General features: G+C 42.5%; 1 protein-coding gene across 5 annotated transcripts in view; it reads right to left on the reverse strand.

The window, feature by feature from the left end:
- LOC122944718 (uncharacterized protein PFB0765w-like) overlaps nt 1-23,228 on the reverse strand; it is a 30,624-nt gene extending 7,396 nt beyond the window's left edge. Inside the window, exons 1-6 of one of the 5 annotated variants that reach the window (XM_044303275.1) lie at nt 22,989-23,228; nt 5,069-5,337; nt 3,627-3,821; nt 2,773-2,816; nt 884-1,217; nt 570-794 (exon numbers count right to left, since the gene is read on the reverse strand). In XM_044303275.1, coding sequence (XP_044159210.1) covers nt 570-794; nt 884-1,217; nt 2,773-2,816; nt 3,627-3,821; nt 5,069-5,337; nt 22,989-23,005 — 1,084 coding nt within the window. In that variant the 5' untranslated portion in view covers nt 23,006-23,228. Of the gene's footprint in view, nt 1-569; nt 795-883; nt 1,218-2,619; nt 2,817-3,551; nt 3,822-5,068; nt 5,338-22,988 lie in introns of those variants that run through there. The other 4 variants (XM_044303274.1, XM_044303276.1, XM_044303278.1 and 1 more) reach the window with 4 other exon arrangements.
- Between the last annotated feature and the right edge of the window lie 258 nt (nt 23,229-23,486).

The raw sequence follows: 23,486 nt of genomic DNA on the forward strand, positions 1-23,486 counted from the left end.
ACCAATACTGGACAGGGGAGACCAAGAGTGGAAAGGAGAAACCAAGACTGTAAACAAAAGACCAAGACTGAATTAACAAGACCAAAATTGGACAGGGGAAACAAGAATTAGAGAGAGGAAACCTAGATTAGACAAGGGAGACTTAAACTGGACAGAGGAGACCACGACTGGAGATGAGGAATCCTAGATTGGACAGGTGAACTTACCCTGGACAGAGGAGACCTAGACAGGATATGAATAACCACCACTACAGAGGAGAGACCAAGATGTATTTGAAGTTCTAGTCTGGGGAAGCAGGGTTTTCATGATTGGACGAGTAACTATACTATAGTTGAATATTGTCCTTTTATCTGATCTGCCTATTCTACACCTACTCAGTGAGGGTCATTTCATGCTTGCCAAGAGACACTAAATGTTTCTGCTGCCATGTATTCTCTCTTCAAGAATACAAACCAGTACCCCCAGCATATGTACCTCCCATGTAAGAGCTGGAAGCTGCTCGCCACTTAGTGTGCATCATGCTGCAGAATATACATTGCTGTGGGGCCAAGAGATACAAGAATACAAACCAGAGTCCATCACTGCCCACTCCTCCTCATCTTGTATTTTCTCTATTTTCCCCATCAGGATTCGTTGTATGTCTTCCAGGTTTTCAGGATTCTTCTTTTTCTCGTTGAACAGATATAGGCCTCGGGCCAGTATACCGATGCTGGGCTGGTGTCTCAGTATCTGGTTCTTCTTGGTATAGTCAGTATTCTGCAGATCATCGATCACCACAATGATGTTCTCTCTACCTGTAGAAAAATACAAGAAAGCAGTCAAACTCGCATGAACTGCAGAAACGGAGGCAATCGGCAAAATGTACATGAGATTTCTTACACACCCAGAAAATCAGAGAGTTGTTTGAGCTCCTCATTGTACAAGGAGTCTGTGACATCTGTGACGTTGAGTCGTCCTTGCTTTTGTGTGTGATACAGGATGGCAAACGAGCAGTTTGGGAGCTCAGAGTAAAACCTTGTAGAATTATTGGTGATGCAGAAAGCATGGACATCTATGGGTCTCATCACACACTTGGTCTTCAGCCATTCCATCAGCCACTCATAATTACTTTGTGCTGACCTCGAGAAGATGCCAATTTTCAGTCTTGACTTACGTTTTCTTACTAAGCCTTTTGAGAGGCAATTCTGTTTGGGATCTGAAGATGTTTCACGGCTATTCTGAAAGTTAAATAAAATTCATGACTGTTCGCCAAGTCCATCCATACCACCAGCACAATACTGTCTACAGTGGGGGATGTCTACAGTGATATCAAGAGAAGTCAATAGGAATGTATGTACAGATGCAGCTGAGCTAAAATCGACTCTGATAACACATGTCATGATATTATCTCGGTTATCTTGTGGCAAAAGCAATTGAAATCCACTAGTTAGCCTTTACTTGCCATTTTTTACTTACAGGAGTTGTCTCATGAAAAAAATTTGCAACATGCAGCCCCCAGGGCAGTTTGTGTCCCAGGTTTTTAAGAATGCCGAGTGGTGATGCGGCCCTATCAGATTGTCAGGTGTCAGTGTCACTGGTGCTCCTACCTGGATATCGTCACTCTTCAGGGATAGGCTCCGGAGCAACAAAGGGGAGAGTTGGTGGAGTAAGAGTCCAGACTCAGTAAAAGTTCAAAAGCTTTACCTGAATAAACTTGTATCCAGACAATATTCGATATTTCTCTTGGCTCCAGAGGTTTTTGGGTAAACTGGCAGGCAGACTTGGATACCTTGCTTTATCTTTGCCTACTGTGACTGTGGCTTCGGTCTGGTTACTGGACTTTCTGACAGTTCTGGTACCTTTGAGCGGGGTGCCTTTGGCTGTTGACCCCCTTGTCTATAAACTGGAAGGAGTCAGGGTGCTTTGCAAGCTGCTTCCCTTGGAAGACTCACTGCTCCATGTCTGATCTCGTTCGACTCTAAAACTCAACTCCCCAACTTCCTGCAACCCTCCCTTGAAAGGAAGCAGAACTAGCCCACTTCTGCCCAAAAAGGGGGAGAATGGAATGGTAAGTTCCATTCTATCTAATGGTACTCTGCCAGACAAACTGCCAAGCTGCGCCCCGTGATGCGCCACCTAGGCCACGCCCCTTGTTATACGTTACATAGGTCACGCCCCCTCGTGCAGTCCCGCTTAAGTGCACATGCTTGATGGGGGAGAGTAGTGAGGTATTTGTATCACCCGTGTATGTTTGTGATGGGTGACAGGTCAGCCTGTCTATCTCAGGACCGCTTGTGTTCTGGTCCAATGGGGCGCTGAGTCCCTGGACGTATCAGGTTCTGCTCCTGCTGACAGCACACCCTGGCCGGTTCTAGGTTTTCCCTTACTGTGCTCCTGTTGCTATTGGACCTGACTTGCCTCTGACCTCTCTCTGCCCCCTGTTTTCCGTCTGGTTTTGACCTTTGGCTTGGCTATTTTTGACTACTCCCCATTCTGTGATTTGGTTCCGTATTGACCTCCTGACTTTGAGCTACTTCTGTATCACCCTTCTCTGTGTGTTTGTATGTTTTAGGTTCCGGCCGTGTGAACAGGTCCCTGCAGTTTTTACCGCATGTGCTTGGCTTGTCCCCCTGCACTTACCAGCATAGGGACTGTCAACCAGTGGCGGACTTGCTGCTTAGTAGGCTCGGACAGCAGGTTGGGTTCAGGTTAGGGCTCACTGTGTGAGTGCGGTTGCCTGTCCATGTTTCATTATAATGATCACAGAAAGAAGTTCTTGCTGCAAGGACTTACTTGATTTGAGGAAAATGGGGAAAAGCCAGAGAGAAAAGATGCGCCTGTGGAGAAACTGAGAGTTACCAATAATCTACATAATTCCAGTCTCAAATGATGCTGCCATGGAATTATTGGTCATGCGGGCACTGTGGACATCTGCTGACCTACTTGTGTGGCTTGTCTCTAACAATATCCACAGATAGGGAGAGTACATAGGATTTCAGGTTGAGAACCTGCACTGCTCCGAGACTGTCCATGGTGGATAATTGTGAGATCACATGAGGGTCTTATCCGCTTGTATATATTAAGGACAGACATGAAATCTCCCATGTTCCTTTCATATTGAGGTCAGCTGTCCTATCACCCTACACCTAAAAATGTACAAAAAAGATATCTAAAGTCATCAATGTCTACTCCGCCATTTACATCTCTACAAACTACCGGCATTGTGAGGGGGGCTGGGTGCCAGGTACTGGGGTGGGGGCATCAACAGTCCACTCTGCCTTGCCGGTGGTCTTCAGGAACAGGATTAATGAAGCAAACAATCTTTGCCCTGGGTGAAGCCTGCTCCACCTCTGCTGTAGACATTAGACTTTTGGCTGAATGCGCAATAATAATATTTCATGAGGAGGCCCTACTTTTATTTATACTCCTGTTTTATGGATTTATCAAAAACAGGGGCAACATCAAGGACCAACCCTGTAAATGGACTGTGGGGACATCCGAAGAATGTCTGACCCCTGTCGAATGATGGTTAGTAGCTGGTAAAGGCAGTTTTATACACAAATAATATTTACCAGGTATCCTGTCCTTGATACTTTTCCATATTAGACCACCTTCAGGGTTTTTAGTGTTGACTTGGAGATCCTCACCTCCTGCATTGTTGCCAAGGAATTTCAGAAATTCTTCCTTCTTCTTCTTTGCTTCTTCAATTTTGCCTGTTTCAGGAAAGAGCAGGAGCTGAGAAGAGCGGTGCCTCAGGCTGGATTGTGTGTCCAGGATCCTTTCCCTCTCGCTGTCAGAGCAGTTCTCCAGATCATCCACTACCACCAGAACCTTACTTTTTCCTGTAAACGCAAATGAAATGAAATGTTTCATCAGACAAAGACCTGGTGTTTTAATCACTTTTTTTATTTTAAATTATCTATGTCACTTTTTATATTTAAACTAAAACCAAAAATCCTGCAGTTTTTGCACTGGCCACTAATTGGTGCCACTTCTTGGTTTGTACAGATCTCTTTACTGCAGTTAACTCATTCTAATCCTGCCTATAATGATACCACCTCTGTGTATAGATAAGACAGGATCCACCATTCACAATAGAAGATTGTCAAATCTTATCTCTTATTTCCTTGTACAGGTCACAGAGCATGCCTAGAAAACTCTCCTGTGTAAGTCAATGGGGTCCCCGCCAGACCATTGTGTCTATGGACCATGGGGTTGCCGTGAAGCCATTTTTAATGGTTTGTAAATGATGTTAAGAACAGCTCAGGCAAGATGGCCACCCCCATAATAATGTTCTTCAAGTCTAAATTTTGCATATATAGTTCAATATTTTGTTGGTCACCCACATATATAAAAGAAACCAATAACATACAGGGAGGACAGGAGAAACCAGGATTAAAGACTAAAGACCAAGACTGGACAAGGGAGGCCAAGATCAGACATAAGAAACCAAGACTGGACATGAGAGACAAAGAGTGGTCAGGAGAAACCAAGACTGAACACAATAGACCAACTCTGGATTAACAATAACAAAATTGGACTGAGAAGACCCAGGGTAGACAGAGGAACCTAAGACTGGACATGGTAGACCAAGACTGGACAGGGGAGACTAAGAGTGGCCAGGCAAAACCAAGGCTGAAGACAAAAGAACAAGACTAGATTAACAAGACAAAAACTGGACAGGGGAGACCAGTACTGAACAGAGGAAACCTAAACTGGACAAGGGAGGCTTTAGCTGGACAGAAGAGATCATGGCTAGACATGAACAACCAAGACTACACAGGAGAAAACAAGGTTTCTCTGAGGTTCTAGACCAGAGAAGCAGCATTTTCAGTTTGGCACAAGTAACTTAAGCAAAGGTGAATATAATCCTTCCCTCTGATCTGCCTGTTCTGCTCCTACTTGGTAAGTGAGGGCCATTGCATGCTTGCTGAGGGGCACACACCAGTTCTGCTGCAGTGTACTTTATTCTTGCTTCATTTATGATTTAAAGTCTTCTAGTACAATTTTAACAACATTTCATAAAATCAGCAAGTCATAATGTTTCCATTAGGCCATAAGGCCACATATGATGGGGTGTCACCATTACCTAGAGTATGGTAGAGTGATTGAAGCTCGTCATCATATAACGCCCCATCTACGTCAACCATGTTAATCCGACCGTGACGTTTGGTGTGATACAGGATCCCGACCGAACATCTCCTCATTTCATCCTTCCATTCTAGGGAGTTATTGTTAGTGATTGGTAGATACTTCACATCGGATACAAGTTCCAGAAATGTCCCTCGGATGAACTCCATTAACCATCGCAAGTCTTCCTCTGAAGATCTGGAACTGATCCCTACAACAACCTTGTTACTGCAAAAGAAAATCACAAGTTCTTAAAGACAGAGGCTATGGTTAGTTCATTAGGTAATAGCATCGGGGGGCTAGGCCTAATGAAGGAGATTTACAAAGCTAAACTGGCTCAAATTGTGCTACAAAAAAGTGATGTAAATGTTGCGCCAGATTTACTATATAGATAGTCTTAATGGGGGTCATTTATGAACACTTTACCCAAGTTTTTGGTGCAAAAATATTGCCCAACCCCCTTTTTATGAATTTTGGAATTTCTATGTGACAATGTTTTGTTGCACGTGTGTTTTAGTGCCATGTTCGACACATAGGAGTGTCGAGGATGTGGCGGGGGCGTGCCTGGAAACAGGCGTAAATGTTGGTGAAAAACTACTCCAGCCAAGGACTGGTCTAGTTTTATTGCCAGGCACACAGACTCTTGAAGGTGCCCTAATTAATGACGAGGTGCATGCCCCCGTTATAGATTAGGGGCTTCTTCTGCCGGCAAAGCCAGTTCAAAGGGGAAGTAAAAGATTGTTGTAGAAAGCTGTGATTGATTCTCATTCTTCGCTGCACTGGTCCGTTTTAAAGGCTATGGACACCTTTGGGGGGAGTTTGTTTTTATTATTGCATTGATATTCTTTTTGAGCTAAAAATTATTTTTCCAATTGGTCTTTATTTGAAATATGGCGCCCTTCTTTCTGTACAGAGCTGAGATGCTGTAGTAGCAGCCTAAACTTGGAACTGTTTTTGCCGGTCTGCTCTTGTTTGATGACAATTTTAGGACATGATCAGTAGATCTGCCCCAATGAACCCCCAGCAATCAGAGTAGAGATCTGTGAAGTATTGAAAAATTCAATTTAGCTGCTGACGAAATTTGCTTTGTGACAAAATACTTAATTGTATATAGCGGGCGCAATGGCGGGGAACGGTGATTCTGCCGCCTCCGTCATTGAACCCCTCAGATGTTGCGTTCATTGCCGATCACAGGATCTGTAAATAACATCGAGGCCTTTCAGGGGTTAATCCAGTAAAAAAAATAAAAATAAAAAAAACCCCTCACCTTATCCATTTGATTGCGTAGAGGTCGCCGCAGCCATATCGATAGAAGACACCATGTGAAATCTCACTCGGTGATGTGATGACGTCATCACGGTAAGCAGCATGGTGATGTCATATGTCACTGCGTGTGTTGCACGGTATCTTCAATCATGATGGCTGTGGCGGCCTCTTTGCATGCGGTGAGTGTGTATATTTTTTTTCTGCCAGTTCAGGGATAATCGATTCGTTATCACAAAGCACAAGGAGATTCAGCTTCGTGGATATGACAGATGGTTATCTGGTTACAGATACAAAGTATCATCCAGCGCCTGAACAAGGTTTGATTTCTGATTGTTTCCTTGGACTCAGGTAACTGTTTGTGGACCTTGCGCTGAAGAAGGCCGGTCAGGACAAGTAACACCGATTAGTTAGGCCGATTTTGTGGCAGAAAAGTCTGTGACTGAGAATCAGTTCCATTCAGTTTAACGGGGCGGCAAACACTGGACTTCTGCTCCATTAAGGTGAATAGAAATGATTTTCAGTGGCGGAATTTTCTGCCACAAAATCTGCCACGTGTGAAAGCTCCTTAAAACTCCTAATGCTGTAAATTCAGAAAATAAAAACAAGGAATAAAATGAGAAAATCACATGTAAACTGCTGGTAACGTGTCTCCAATCATTTCCCTACACTTTCTTTAGGTGCATTAGTAATGAGGGAGATCAGCACAGAGGAATACACGGTACATTACCCACAACTACAAAGGTTTTTCAAGACAAAGAATATTGTTGATGGCCCATTGTAATCTCCTGATAACTCCTCACTCATAACCTTCACTGCACAATCTCTCCTCTCCATACATCTCTGACCTATTCTCCTGATACCCCCTCCCCTATAATCTCTAGTCCACAGCCTGTCCTCTCCATACATCTCTGACCTATTCTCCTGATACCCCTCCCCTATAATCTCCAGTCCACAGCCTGTCCTCTCCATACATCTCTGACCTATTCTCCTGATACCCCCTCCCCTATAATCTCCAGTCCACAGCCTGTCCTCTCCATACATCTCTGACCTATTCTCCTGATACCCCTCCCCTATAATCTCCAGTCCGCAGCCTGTCCTCTCCATACATCTCTGACCTATTCTCCTGATACCCCCTCACCTATAATCTCCAGTCCACAGCCTGTCCTCTCCATACATCTCTGACCTATTCCCCTGATACCCCCTCCCCTATAATCTCCAGTCCACAGCCTGTCCTCTCCATACATCTCTGACCTATTCCCCTGATACCTCCTCCCCTATAATCTCCAGTCCACAGCCTCTCCTCTCCATACATCTCTGACCTATTCCCCTGATACTCCCTCCCCTATAATCTCCAGTCCGCAGCCAGTCCTCTCCATACATCTCTGACCTATTCTCCTGATACCCCCTCCCCTATAATCTCCAGTCCACAGCCTGTCCTCTCCATACATCTCTGACCTATTCTCCTGATACCCCTCCCCTATAATCTCCAGTCCGCAGCCTGTCCTCTCCATACATCTCTGACCTATTCTCCTGATACCCCCTCACCTATAATCTCCAGTCCACAGCCTGTCCTCTCCATACATCTCTGACCTATTCCCCTGATACCCCTCATCTATAATCTCCAGTCCACAGCCTCTCTTCTCCATACATCTCTGACCTATTCCCCTGATACCCCCTCCCCTATAATCTCCAGTCCACAGCCTGTCCTCTCCATACATCTCTGACCTATTCCCCTGATACCTCCTCCCCTATAATCTCCAGTCCACAGCCTCTCCTCTCCATACATCTCTGACCTATTCCCCTGATACTCCCTCCCCTATAATCTCCAGTCCGCAGCCAGTCCTCTCCATACATCTCTGACCTATTCTCCTGATACCCCCTCCCCTATAATCTCCAGTCCACAGCCTGTCCTCTCCATACATCTCTGACCTATTCTCCTGATACCCCTCATCTATAATCTCCAGTCCACAGCCTGTCCACTCCATACATCTCTGACCTATTCTCCTGATACCCCCTCCCCTATAATCTCCAGTCCACAGCCTGTCCACTCCATACATCTCTGACCTATTCTCCTGATACCCCCTCCCCTATAATCTCCAGTCCACAGCCTGTCCTCTCCATACATCTCTGACCTATTCTCCTGATACCCCTAATCTATAATCTCCAGTCCACAGCCTGTCCTCTCCATACATCTCTGACCTATTCCCCTGATACCCCCTCCCCTATAATCTCCAGTCCACAGCCTGTCCTCTCCATACATCTCTGACCTATTCTCCTGATACCCCCTCCCCTATAATCTCCAGTCCACAGCCTGTCCTCTCCATACATCTCTGACCTATTCTCCTGATACCCCTCATCTATAATCTCCAGTCCACAGCCTCTCTTCTCCATACATCTCTGACCTATTCTCCTGATACACCCTCCCCTATAATCTCCAGACCACAGCCTGTCCTCTCCATACATCTCTGACCTATTCTCCTTATATCCCTCATCTATAATCTCCAGACCACAGCCTGTCCTCTCCATACATCTCTGACCTATTCTCCTTATATCCCTCATCTATAATCTCCAGACCACAGCCTGTCCTCTTCATACATCTCTGACCTATTCTCCTGATACCCCCTCCCCTATAATCTCCAGTCCACAGCCTCTCCTCTCCATACATCTCTGACCTATTCTCCTGATACCCCCTCCCCTATAATCTCCAGTCCACAGCCTCTCCTCTCCATACATCTCTGACCTATTCCCCTGATACCCCTCATCTATAATCTCCAGTCCACAGCCTGTCCTCTCCATACATATCTGACCTAATCTCCTGATACCCCTCATCTATAATCTCCAGTCCACAGCCTGTCCTCTCCATACATCTCTGCCCTATTCTCCTGATACCCCTCATCTATAATCCCCAGTCCACAGCCTGTCCTCTCCATACATCTCTGACCTATTCTCCTGATACCCCTCATCTATAATCCCCAGTCCACAGCCTGTCCTCTCCATACATCTCTGACCTAATCTCCTGATACCCCTCATCTATAATCTCCAGTCCACAGCCTGTCCTCTCCATACATCTCTGCCCTATTCTCCTGATACCCCTCATCTATAATCTCCAGTCCACAGCCTGTCCTCTCCATACATCTCTGACCTATTCTCCTGATACCCCCTCCCCTATAATCTCCAGTCCACAGCCTGTCCTCTCCATACATCTCTGACCTAATCTCCTGATACCCCCTCATCTATAATCTCCAGTCCACAGCCTGTCCTCTCCATACATATCTGACCTAATCTCCTGATACCCCCTCCCCTATAATCTCCAGTCCACAGCCTCTCCTCTCCATACATCTCTGACCTATTCTCCTGATACCCCTCATCTATAATCTCCAGTCCACAGCCTGTCCTCTCCATACATCTCTGCCCTATTCTCCTGATACCCCTCATCTATAATCTCTAGTCCACAGCCTGTCCTCTCCATACATCTCTGACCTAATCTCCTGATACCCCCTCCCCTATAATCTCCAGTCCACAGCCTGTCCTCTCCATACATCTCTGACCTAATCTCCTGATACCCCTCATCTATAATCTCCAGTCCACAGCCTCTCTTCTCCATACATCTCTGACCTATTCTCCTGATACCCCCTCCCCTATAATCTCCAGTCCACAGCCTCTCCTCTCCATACATCTCTGACCTATTCTCCTGATACCCCCTCCCCTATAATCTCCAGTCCACAGCCTGTCCTCTCCATACATCTCTGACCTAATCTCCTGATACCCCTCATCTATAATCTCCAGTCCACAGCCTCTCCTCTCCATACATCTCTGACCTATTCTCCTGATACCCCCTCCCCTATAATCTCCAGTCCACAGCCTCTCCTCTCCATACATCTCTGACCTATTCTCCTGATACCCCTCATCTATAATCTCCAGTCCACAGCCTGTCCTCTCCATACATATCTGACCTAATCTCCTGATACCCCTCATCTATAATCTCCAGTCCGCAGCCAGTCCTCTCCATACATCTCTGACCTATTCTCCTGATACCCCCTCCCCTATAATCTCCAGTCCACAGCCTCTCCTCTCCATACATCTCTGACCTAATCTCCTGATACCCCTCATCTATAATCTCCAGTCCACAGCCTGTCCTCTCCATACATCTCTGACCTATTCTCCTGATACCCCCTCCCCTATAATCTCCAGTCCACAGCCTCTCCTCTCCTAATATCTCTCACGTAATCTCACACATATGTGTACATCTATAAGTATCAGTTGTATATGTGACCATATATATATATATATATATACTGGCTGTACATGTGACTATATGTTTATAAGTACCGTCTGTAGATGTGACTGTATATCTATAAGTACCAGCTGTAGATGTGACTGTATATCTATGAGTACCGGCTGTATATGTGACTATATATCTGTAAATACTTACTGTGTATGTGACTATATATCTGTAAATACTTACTGTAGATGTGACTATATATCTATAAGTACCGGCTGTAGATGTGACTATATATCTATAAATACTTACTGTATATGTGACTATATATCTATAAGTACTTATTGTATATGTGACTATATATCTATAAGTACCGGCTGTATATGTGACTATATATCTATAAAAATTTACTGTAGCTGTGACTATATATCTATAAGTACCGGCTGTAGATGTGACTGTATATCTATTAGTACCGGCTGTACATGTGACTGTATATCTATAAGTACCGGCTGTACATGTGACTATATATCTATAAGTACCGGCTGTACATGTGACTGTATATCTATAAATACCGGCTGTACATGTGACTATACATCTATAAGTACCGGCTGTACATGTGACTATATATCTATAAATACCGGCTGTACATGTGACTATACAGCTATAAGTACCGGCTGTACATGTGACTATATATCTATAAATACCCACTGTACATGTGACTATATATCTATAAGTACCAGCTGTACATGTGACCATATATCTATAAGTACCGGCTGTACATGTGACTATATATCTATAAGTACCGGCTGTACATGTGACCATATATCTATAAGTACCGGCTGTACATGTGACTATATCTCTATAAGTATCGGCTGTACATGTGACTATACAGCTATAAGTACCGGCTGTACATGTGAATATATATCTATAAATACCGGCTGTACATGTGACTATACAGCTATAAGTACCGGCTGTACATGTGACTATATATCTATAAATACCGGCTGTACATGTGACTATATATCTATTTGTACCGGCTGTACATGTGACCATATATCTATACGTACCGGCTGTACATGTGACTATATATCTATAAGTACCGGCTGTACATGTGACCATGTATCTATAAGTTAAAATGAATAAACAGGGCACTCAAGGATAACAGAGACCAGGTACTATAAGCAAATATTAGCTTTTATTACTACAACGAAAAAAGTTGATAAAACAATGTAGCACAATGTATCACAAATATAACAGATAAAACTATGTATCATAAGGATTGTAACATGGGTAAGCTGTAGACAGAGTAAATTGTGTTTGATGACCAGCTGATAAATGTTCAAAAATGCGATCTAAATAGGCCTCTTAGTCCAATGGGAATGACTCCGAAAATAATGTCAGTATTTCATTAACTGCAGTATTTCAAATAAATATGGCGACGTCACGCCAAAGCAATCTAGGTAGCGGCGTCCCGCTCCTGAATAGCTTGCAAAGAGAGATAATCCGTTACCTTTCCTTCGACCTGTTGTTCATCCGATGATATTACTTTGAGCCTTCAGGTGTTTTTACTCCCAGAATATGCCTTTAGTTGTTTTTAGCACTATTCCATCAGGATATTGGGGTCGGCTCGTTTTTTCGGTTGCGGTCGGTTGGTTGGTAAATTCAATGTTTCAGTACAGCAATGGGGTGTAGCAATGGGGTGTAGCAATGGGGTGTAACCCTAAATTGGTGCTACACCCCATTGCTGTACTGAAACATTGAATTTACCAACCAACCGACCGCAACCGAAAAAACGAGCCGACCCCAATATCCTGATGGAATAGTGCTAAAAACAACTAAAGGCATATTCTGGGAGTAAAAACACCTGAAGGCTCAAAGTAATATCATCGGATGAACAACAGGTCGAAGGAAAGGTAACGGATTATCTCTCTTTGCAAGCTATTCAGGAGCGGGACGCCGCTACCTAGATTGCTTTGGCGTGACGTCGCCATATTTATTTGAAATACTGCAGTTAATGAAATACTGACATTATTTTCGGAGTCATTCCCATTGGACTAAGAGGCCTATTTAGATCGCATTTTTGAACATTTATCAGCTGGTCATCAAACACAATTTACTCTGTCTACAGCTTACCCATGTTACAATCCTTATGATACATAGTTTTATCTGTTATATTTGTGATACATTGTGCTACATTGTTTTATCAACTTTTTTCGTTGTAGTAATAAAAGCTAATATTTGCTTATAGTACCTGGTCTCTGTTATCCTTGAGTGCCCTGTTTATTCATTTTAAATAATTTACTGTATTGAGAGAGTGGTCTCAATTCACAGGAGCACCTGGTGTGGTTTCAGTGTCTTAGTGCGACATTCCTTAATTTAATGTATCTATAAGTATCGGCTGTACATGTGACCATATATCTTTAAGTACCGGCTGTACATGTGACTATATATCTATAAGCACCGGCTGTACATGTGACTGTATATCTATAAATACTGGCAGTACATGTGACTATATATCTATAAATACCGGCTGTACATGTGACTATATATCTATAAGTACCGGCTGAACATGTGACTGTATATCTATAAATACCGGCTGTACATGTGACTTTACATCTATAAGTACCGGCTGTAGATGTGACTATATATCTATAAGAACCGGCTGTACATGTGACCATATATCTATAAGTACCGGCTGTAGATGTGACCATGTATCTATAAGTATCGGCTGTACATGTGACCATATATCTATAAGAACCGGCTGTTCATGTGACCATATATCTATAAGTACCGGCTGTAGATGTGACCATGTATCTATAAGTATCGGCTGTACATGTGACCATATATCTTTAAGTACCGGCTGTACATGTGACTATATATCTATAAGCACCGGCTGTACATGTGACTGTATATCTATAAATACCGGCAGTACATGATACTATATATCTATAAATACCGGCTGTACATGTGACTATATATCTATAACTACCGGCTGTACATGTGACTGTATATCTATAAATACCGGCTGTACATGTGACTTTACATCTATAAGTACCGGCTGTAGATGTGACTATATATCTATAAGTACCGGCTGTATATGTGACTATACATCTATAAGTACCGGCTGTAGATGTGACTATATATCTATAAGTACCGGCTGTACATGTGACTATATATCTATAAATACCGGCTGTAGATGTGATTATATATCTATAAGTACCGGCTGAACATGTGACTATATATCTATAAATACGGGCTGTACATGTGACTATATATCTTTAAGTACCGGCTGTACATGTGACTATATATCTATAAGCACCGGCTGTACATGTGACTATATATCTATAAGTACGGGCTGTACATGTGACTGTATATCTATAAATACCGGCTGTACATGTAACTATATATCTATAAATACCGGCTGTACATGTGACTATATATCTATAAGTACCGGCAGTACATGTGACTGTATATCTATAAGTACCGGCTGTACATGTGACTGTATATCTATAAATACCGGCTGTACATGTGACTTTACATCTATAAGTTCCGGCTGTACATGTGACTATATATCTATAAATACCGGCTGTAGATGTGACTATATATCTATAAGTACCGGCTGTATATGTGACTATACATCTATAAGTACCGGCTGTAGCTGTGACTATATATCTATAAATACCGACTGTACATGTGACTATATATCTATAAGTACCGGCTGTACATGTGACTATATATCTATAAATACCGGCTGTAGATGTGATTATATATCTATAAGTACCGGCTGAACATGTGACTATATATCTATAAGTACCGGCTGTACATGTGACTATATATCTATAAATACCGGCTGTAGATGTGATTATATATCTATAAGTACCGGCTGAACATGTGACTATATATCTATAAATACGGGCTGTACATGTGACTATATATCTATAAGTACCGGCTGTACATGTGACTATATATCTATAAATACCGGCTGTAGATGTGATTATATATCTATAAGTACCGGCTGAACATGTGACTATATATCTATAAATACGGGCTGTACATGTGACTATATATCTATAAGTACCGGCTGTACATGTGACTGTATATCTATAAGTACCGGCTGTACATGTGACTATATATTTATAAGTACCGGCTGTACATGTGACTATATATCTATAAGTACCGGCTGTAGATGTGACTATATATCTATAAGTACCGGCTGTAGATGTGACTATATATCTATAAATACGGGCTGTACATGTGACTATATGTACTGAATATCTATAAGTACCGGCTGTACATGTGACTATATATCTATAAGTATTGGCTGTACATGTGACTATATATCTATAAGTACCGGCTGTACATGTGACTATATATCTATAAGTACCGGCTGTACATGTGACTATAGTCAGTATCTATAAGTACCGGCTGTACATGTGACTACGGTATATATTTTTATGTATCGGTTGCACATTTTTGCTCCGTTTATAAATTCTCTGTCCCCCTGATACCGGAGAATGTAAAACAAAGAGAAGAAAAAGAAAACAAATAAAACCAGGGGAAAGGGGATATAAGATGACGGTATGTAGGGGGATATAAAGATGACGGTATGTAGGGGGATATAAATGACGGTATGTAGGGGGATATAAGATGACGGTATGTAGAGGGATATAAGATGACGGTATGTAGGGGGATATAAGATGACGGTATGTAGGGGGATATAAGATGACGGTATGTAGGGGGATATAAGATGACGGTATGAGGAGGGATATAAGATGACGGTATGTAGGGGATATAAGATGACGGTATGTAGGGGGATATAAGATGACGGTATGTAGGGGGATATAAGATGACGGTATGTAGAGGGATATAAGATGACGGTATGTAGGGGGATATAAGATGACGGTATGTAGAGGGATATAAGATGACGGTATGTAGGGGGATATAAGATGACGGTATGTAGGGGGATATAAGATGACGGTATGTAGAGGGATATAAGATGACGGTATGTAGGGGGATATAAGATGACGGTATGTAGAGGGATATAAGATGACGGTATGTAGGGGGATATAAGATGACGGTATGTAGGGGGATATAAGATGACGGTATGTAGGGGGATATAAGATGACGGTATGTAGAGTGATATAAGATGACGATATGTAGGGGGATATAAGATGACGATATGTAGGGGGATATAAGATGACGATATGTAGGGGGATATAAGATGACGGTATGTAGGGAGATATAAGATGACGGTATGTAGGGGGATATAAGATGTCGGTATGTAGAGGGATATAAGATGACGGCATGTAGGGGGATATAAGATGACGATATGTAGGGGGATATAAGATGACGATATGTAGGGGATATAGATGACGGTATGTAGGGAGATATAAGATGACAGTATGTAGGGAGATATAAGATGACGGTATGTAGGGAGATATAAGATGACGGTATGTAGGGGGATATAAGATGACGGTATGTAGGGAGATATAAGATGACGGTATGTAGGGAGATATAAGATAAAAGTATGTTGGGGGATATAAGATGACGGTATGTAGGGGGATATAAGATGACGGTATGTAGGGAGATATAAGATGACGGTATGTAGGGAGATATAAGATAAAAGTATGTTGGGGATATAAGATGACGGTATGTAGGGGGATATAAGATGACGGTATGTAGGGGGATATAAGATGACGGTATGTAGGGAGATATAAGATGACGGTATGTAGGGAGATATAAGATAAAAGTATGTTGGGGGATATAAGATGACGGTATGTAGGGGGATATAAGATGACGGTATGTAGGGAGATATAAGATGACGGTATGTAGGGAGATATAAGATTACGGTATGTAGGGAGATATAAGATTACGGTATGTAGGGCGATATAAGATGACAGTATGTAGGGAGATATAAGATGACGGTATGTAGGGGGATATACGATGACGGTATGTAGGGGGATATACGATGACGGTATGTAGGGGGATATAAGTTGACGGTCTGTAGGGGGATATAAGATGACAGTCTATAGGGGGACATAAGATGACGGTATGTAGGGGGATATATGATGACGGTATGTAGGGGGATTTAAGATGAAGGTATGTAGCGGGATATAAGATGACGGTATGTAGGGGGATATAAGATGTCGCTATGTAGGGGGATATAAGATGACGGTATGTAGGGGGATATAAGATGAAGGTATGTAGCGGGATATAAGATGACGGTATGTTGGGGGATATAAGATGAAGATATGTAGGGGGATATAAGATGACGGTATGTAGGGGGATATAAGATGAAGATATATAGAGGGATATAAGATGAATATATGTAGGGGGATATAAGATGAAGGTATGTAGGGGGATATAAGATGAAGGTATGTAGGGGGATATAAGATGAAGGTATGTAGGGGGATATAAGATGACTGTATGTAGCGGGATATAAGATGACGGTATGTAGGGAGATATAAGATGATGGTATGTAGGGGATATAAGATAACGGTATATAGGGGGATATAAGATGACGCTATGTAGGGGGATATAAGATGAAGGTATGTAGGGGATATAAGATGAAGGTATGTAGGGGGATATAAGATGACGGTATGTAGGGGATATAAGATGACGGTATGTAGAGGGATATAAGATGACGATATGTAGAGGGATATAAGATGACGGTCTATAGGGGGATATAAGACGACGCTATGTAGGGGGATATGCGATGACGGTATGTAGAGGGATATAAGATGACGGTATGTAGGGGGATATAAGATGAAGGTATGTAGGGGGATATAAGATGACGGTATGTAGGAGGATATAAGATGACGGTATGTAGGGGGATATAAGATGAAGGTAAGTAGGGGGATATAAGATGACTGTATGTAGCGGGATATAAGATGATGGTATAATATAGGGGGATATAAGATGACGGTATGTAGGGGGATATAAGATGACGGTATGTAGGGGGATATAAGATGACGGTATAATATAGGGAAATATAAGATGACGGTATGTAGAGGGATATAAGATGACGCTATGTAGGGGTATATAAGATAAAGGTATGTAGGGGGATATAAGATGACGGTATGTAGGGGTATATAAGATAAAGGTATGTAGGTGGATATAAGATGTCGGTATGTAGGGGGATATAAGATGACGGTATGTAGGGGGATATAAGATGACGGTATATAGGGGGATATAAGATGACGGTATGTAGGGGGATATAAGATATCGGTATGTAGCGGGATATAAGATGACGGTATAATATAGGGGGATATAAGATGACGCCTTGTAGGAGGATATAAGATGACGGTATGTAGGGGGATATAAGATGACGGTATGTAGGGGGATATAAGATGACGGTATGTAGGGGGATATAAGATGACGGTATGTAGGGGGATATAAGATGACTGTATGTAGCGGGATATAAGATGACGGTGTAATATAGGGGGATATAAGATGACGGTATGTAGGAGGATATAAGATGACGGTATGTAGGGGGTTATAAGATGACGGTATGTAGCGGGATATAAGATGACGGTATAATATAGGGGGATATAAGATGACGGTATGTAGGGGGATATAAGATGACGGTATGTAGGGGGATATAAGATGACTGTATGTAGCGGGATATAAGATGACGGTGTAATATAGGGGGATATAAGATGACGTATGTAGAGGGATATAAGATGACGGTATAATATAGGGGGATATAAGATGAAGATATGTAGGGGGATATAAGATGAAGGTAAGTAGGGGGATATAAGATGACTGTATGTAGCGGGATATAAGATGACGGTATAATATAGGGGGATATAAGATGACGGTATGTAGGGGGATATAAGATGACGGTACGTAGGGGGATATAAGATGACGGTATAATATAGGGGGATATAAGATGACGGTATGTAGAGGGATATAAGATGACGGTATGTAGGGGGATATAAGATGACGCTATGTAGGGGTATATAAGATGACGGTATGTAGGGGATATAAGATGACGGTATGTAGAGGGATATAAGATGACGGTATGTAGGGGTATATAAGATAAAGGTATGTAGGTGGATATAAGATGTCGGTATGTAGGGGAATATAAGATGACGGTATGTAGGGGGATATAAGATGACGGTATGTAGGGGGATATGAGATGACGGTATGTAGGGGGATATAAGATGACGGTATGTAGGGGGATATAAGATGACGGTATGTAGCGTGATATAAGATGACGGTATAATATAGGGGGATATAAGATGACGGTATGTAGGGGGATATAAGATGACGGTATGTAGGGGGATATAAGATGACTGTATGTAGCGGGATATAAGATGACGGTGTAATATAGGGGGATATAAGATGACGGAATGTAGAGGGATATAAGATGACGGTATAATATAGGGAGATATAAGATGAAGATATGTAGGGGGATATAAGATGAAGGTATGTAGGGGGATATAAGATTACTGTATGTAGCGGGATATAAGATGACGGTATAATATACGGGGATATAAGATGACGGTATGTAGGGGGATATAAGATGACGGTATGTAGAGGGATATAAGATGACGGTATGTATTGAGATATAAGATGACGGTATGTAGGGGGATATAAGATGACGCTATGTAGGGGTATATAAGATAAAGGTATGTAGGGGGATATAAGATGACGGTATGTAGGGGGATATAAGATGACGGTATGTAGGGGGATATAAGATGACGGTATGTAGGGGGATATAAGATGACGGTATGTAGGGGGATATAAGATGACGGTATGTAGGGGGATATAAGATGACGGTATGTAGGGGGATATAAGATGACGGTATGTAGAGCGATATAAGATGACAGTATGTAGGGGAATATAAGATGACGGTATGTAGGGGGATATAAGATAATTGTATGTAGGTGGATATAAGATGTCGGTATGTAGGGGGATATAAGATGACGGTATGTAGGGGGATATAAGATGTCGGTATATAGGGGGATATAAGATGACAGTATGTAGGGGGATATAAGATGAAGGTATGTAGAAGGTTAGAAGATGACGGTATGTAGAGTATATAAGATGAAAGTATGTAGTGGGATATAAGGAATCGGTATGTAGGGGGATTTAAGATGACGGTATGTAGGGGGATATAAGATGACGGTATGTGGCGGGATATAAGATGACGGTATAATATGTGGGATATAAGATGAAGGTATGTAGGGGGATATAAGATGACGGTATGTAGGGGGATATAAGATGACGGTATAATATAGGGGGATTTAAGATGAAGATATGTAGGGGGATATAAGATGAAGGTATGTAGGGGGATATAAGATGACTGTATGTAGCGGGATATAAGATGACGGTATAATATAGGGGGATATAAGATGACGGTATTTAGGGGGATATAAGATGACGGTATGTAGGGGGATATAAGATGACGGTAAAATATAGGGGGATATAAGATGATGGTATGTAGAGGGATATAAGATGACGGTATGTAGGGAGATATAAGATGACGGTATGTAGGGGGATATAAGATGACGCTATGTAGCGGTAAATAAGATAAAGGTATGTAGGGGGATATAAGATGTCGGTATGTAGGGGGATATAAGATGACGGTATGTAGGGGGATATAAGATAAAGGTATGTAGGTGGATATAAGATGACGGTATGTAGGGAGATATAAGATAAAGGTATGTAGGTGGATATAAGATGTCGGTATGTAGGGAGATATAAGATGACGGTATGTAGGGGGATATAAGATGTCGGTATGTAGGGGGATATAAGATGACGCTATGTAGGGGGATATAAGATGACGGTATGTAGGGGGATATAAGATGACGGTATGTAGGGGGATATAAGATGACTGTATGTAGGGGGATATAAGATGTCGGTATGTAGGGGGATATAAGATGTCGGTATGTAGGGGGATTTAAGATGACGGTATGTAGGGGGATATAAGATGACTCTATGTAGGGAGATATAAGATGACGGTATGTAGGGAGATATAAGATGAAGGTATGTAGGGGGATATAAGATGTCGGTATGTAGGGGGATATAAGATGTCGGTATGTAGGGGGATTTAAGATGACGGTATGTAGGGGGATATAAGATGACTCTATGTAGGGGGATTTAAGATGACGGTATGTAGGGGGATATAAGATGACGGTATGTAGGGGGATATAAGATGACGGTATGTAGGGGGATATAAGATGACGGTATGTAGGGGGATATAAGATGACGGTATGTAGGGGGATATAAGATGACGGTATGTAGGGGGATATAAGATGACGGTATGTAGGGGGATATAAGATGACGGTATGTAGGGGGATATAAGATGACGGTATGTAGGTGGATATAAGATGACGGTATGTAGGGGATATATGACGGTATGTAGGGGATATAAGATGACGGTATGTAGGGGGATATAAGATGACGGTATGTAGGGGGATATAAGATGACGGCTATGTAGGGGGATATAAGATGAAGGTATGTAGGGGGATATAAGATGACGGTATGTAGGGGGATATAAGATGACGGTATGTAGGGGGATATAAGATGACGGTATGTAGGGGGATATAAGATGACGGCATGTAGGGGGATATAAGATGACGGTATGTAGGGGGATATAAGATGAAGGTATGTAGGGGGATATAAGATGAAGGTATGTAGGGGGATATAAGATGACGGTATGTAGGGGGATATAAGATGACGGCATGTAGGGGGATATAAGATGAAGGTATGTAGGGGGATATAAGATGTCGGTATGTAGGGGGATATAAGATGTCGGTATGTAGGGGGATTTAAGATGACGGTATGTAGGGGGATATAAGATGACGGTATGTAGGGGGATATAAGATGACGGTATGTAGGGGGATATAAGATGACGGTATGTAGGGGGATATAAGATGAAGATATGTAGGGGGATATAAGATGTCGGTATGTAGGGAGATATAAGATGACGGTATGTAGGGGGATATAAGATGACGGTATGTAGGAAGGATATAAGATGACGGTATGTAGGGGGATATAAGATGACGGTATGTAGGGGGATATAAGATGACGGTATGTAGGAAGGATATAAGATGACGGTATGTAGGGGGATATAAGATGACGGTATGTAGGGGGATATAAGATGACGGTATGTAGGGGGATATAAGATGACGGTATGTAGGGGGATATAAGATGACGGTATGTAGGGGGATATAAGATGATGACGGTATGTAGGGGGATATAAGATGAAGATATGTAGGGGGATATAAGATGAAGGTATGTAGGGGGATATAAGATGACGGTATGTAGGGGGATATAAGATGACGGTATGTAGGGGGATATAAGATGACGGCATGTAGGGGGATATAAGATGAAGGTATGTAGGGGGATATAAGATGAAGGTATGTAGGGGGATATAAGATGAAGGTATGTAGGGGGATATAAGATGACGGTATGTAGGGGGATATAAGATGACGGCATGTAGGGGGATATAAGATGAAGGTATGTAGGGGGATATAAGATGAAGGTATGTAGGGGGATATAAGATGTCGGTATGTAGGGGGATATAAGATGTCGGTATGTAGGGGGATTTAAGATGACGGTATGTAGGGGGATATAAGATGACGGTATGTAGGGGGATATAAGATGACGGTATGTAGGGGGATATAAGATGACGGTATGTAGGGGGATATAAGATGAAGATATGTAGGGGGATATAAGATGTCGGTATGTAGGGAGATATAAGATGACGGTATGTAGGGGGATATAAGATGACGGTATGTAGGAAGGATATAAGATGACGGTATGTAGTGGGATATAAGATGACGGTATGTAGGGGGATATAAGATGTCGCTATGTAGGGGGATATAAGATGACTGTATGTAGGGAGATATAAGATGACGGTATGTAGAGGGATATAAGATGACGGTATGTAGTGGGATATAATATGACGGTATGTAGGGGGATATAAGATGTCGCTATGTGGGGGAATATAAGATGACGGTATGTAGGGAGATATAAGATGACGGTATGAAAGGGGATATAAGATGTCGCTATGTGGGGGAATATAAGATGACGGTATGTAGGGGGATATAAGATGACGGTATGTAGGGGGATATAAGATGACGGTATGTAGGGGGACATAATATGACGGTATGTAGGGGGATATAAGATGACGGTATGTAGGGGGATATAAGATGACGGTATGTAGGGGGATATAAGATGACGGTATGTAGAGGGATATAAGATGACGGTATGTAGGGGGATATAAGATGACGGTATGTAGGGGGATATAAGATGACGGTATGTAGAGGGATATAAGATGACGGTATGTAGGGGGATATAAGATGACGGTATGTAGAGGGATATAAGATGACGGTATGTAGGGGGATATAAGATGACGGTATGTAGCCAGAATGAGACTCACCGGGTTCTGTAGCTCATGTCTTCTTCCTGAGCAGTGGATGAGTCTTCTCTGCCTCTCCTTCTTTTCCTCACTCTTTCTGTCTCTTTGATGTTTTCTCCTATTTCTAACTTTTTCTATCTCTCTAGGTGGTTGTCTGTCTTTCTCTGTCTCTGGTGGTTGTCTCTTTCTCTGTCTCTGGTAGTTGTCTCTCTTTCTTTGTCTCTGGTGGTTGTCTGTCTCTCTCTCTCTCTCTCTCTCTAGGTGGTTGTCTGTCTCTCTCTCTCTCTCTAGGTGGTTGTCTGTCTTTCTCTGTCTCTGGTGGTTGTCTCTTCCTCTCTGTCTCGCTCAGTCTCTGGACTTTCCTCTCCCTCGCAGTCTCCCCTCCTCCTTGCTCAGCTTCTGATCTACTTTCACTTTCCCTTTTGCTCACTCCCTCATTAGTCAGAGCTGAGTCTACGACTGTGACATGTGAGGGCAGCAGAAGAAAGGTCCTGTGCCGAGGGGGCGCTGTCTACCCCG

Source organism: Bufo gargarizans, chromosome 8 (assembly GCF_014858855.1).
Source record: "Bufo gargarizans isolate SCDJY-AF-19 chromosome 8, ASM1485885v1, whole genome shotgun sequence".
In the NCBI taxonomy this organism is placed as follows: domain Eukaryota; kingdom Metazoa; phylum Chordata; class Amphibia; order Anura; family Bufonidae; genus Bufo; species Bufo gargarizans.